The sequence below is a fragment of the Trachurus japonicus genome, chromosome 6 (genome assembly GCF_045865225.1).
Source record: "Trachurus japonicus isolate A0001 chromosome 6, Traja_1.0".
Taxonomy (NCBI): domain Eukaryota; kingdom Metazoa; phylum Chordata; class Actinopteri; order Carangiformes; family Carangidae; genus Trachurus; species Trachurus japonicus.
Window position 1 is genome coordinate 37,583,595 of NC_140912.1, and position 896 is coordinate 37,584,490.

At 43.3% G+C, this 896-nt stretch overlaps 1 protein-coding gene across 1 annotated transcript in view; it reads left to right on the forward strand.

Annotated features, from left to right (window-relative positions):
- The first annotated feature begins 424 nt into the window (after positions 1-424).
- kcnj11l (potassium inwardly rectifying channel subfamily J member 11, like) overlaps positions 425-896 on the forward strand; it is an 11,450-nt gene continuing 10,978 nt past the window's right edge. Inside the window, exon 1 of the mRNA XM_085780317.1 lies at positions 425-604. Within this exon, the coding sequence (XP_085636443.1) occupies positions 446-604 (159 nt within the window). The 5' untranslated portion in view covers positions 425-445. The remainder of the gene's footprint in view (positions 605-896) is intronic.

Consider the following 896-nt stretch of genomic DNA (forward strand, 5'->3'; position numbering starts at 1 on the left):
GCACAATTAGGGGCCGGAGTGTTGGAGCTATTTATTTATTTGTAGTATTTAGTGCTGTTTAGTTTAGTATTTTGTTTAGTGAGTATTTAGTTTTGGTTATTCTCAATCAATTTGCTTGATTTCATTATGATTAGATTTCTATTAGTATTCTAGTTTATTATTTGTTTACTTTAGGTGTTTCTTGTTTATTATTTGTGTTTTGTTTCATTTGGGCACGGTAGGGGGGCACCTGAAGTTATATAGGTAGGCTAAATAAATATTGCCATGCCTCATCTAATACCACCGACCTCCTGACTAGTGGACAGGTTCAGGTTGTTGTTGATGATGCGTCCCCTCAGAGAAGCTGTACAGACCTGTGTGTGTGTGTGTCTGTGTGTGTGTGCAGCTGAACAGGTGAAGAGGTGAACAGGTGAACTGGTGAACAGGTGAACAGCAGAGCAGCACCATGTTGGCCAGGAAGGGCCTGCTGCCCGACGGCTTCCTGCTGACCCGTCTGGCCGAGGACCAGAACCAGCCGAACCGCAGCCGGTCCCGGTCCCAGAGAGCCCGCTTCATCACCAAGACCGGGTCCTGCAACGTGGCCCACAAGAACATCAGGGAGCAGGTCAGGAACGCCCCCCTTTTATTCTGAAATGGCACCAAATTCAGCTAAAAGTAGCAGCCTGGGGTTGATTTACATTTCATCTTCAAATTGATGTAGTACTGGGATACTGAATGTCACCTATAGGTCGACTAAAAGTAACAAAATAAACCAACAGACAATGCATTTACTGTAAACACATCATCTGCTTGTTAACATTTTTGGTTTTAAATATAGACTGCAACAGAAAAGTAGCCTACAATTTGAAATGCAACAATAATTTAATACGTTTTTTGCCTTTTGGGGGCCCCAAGCA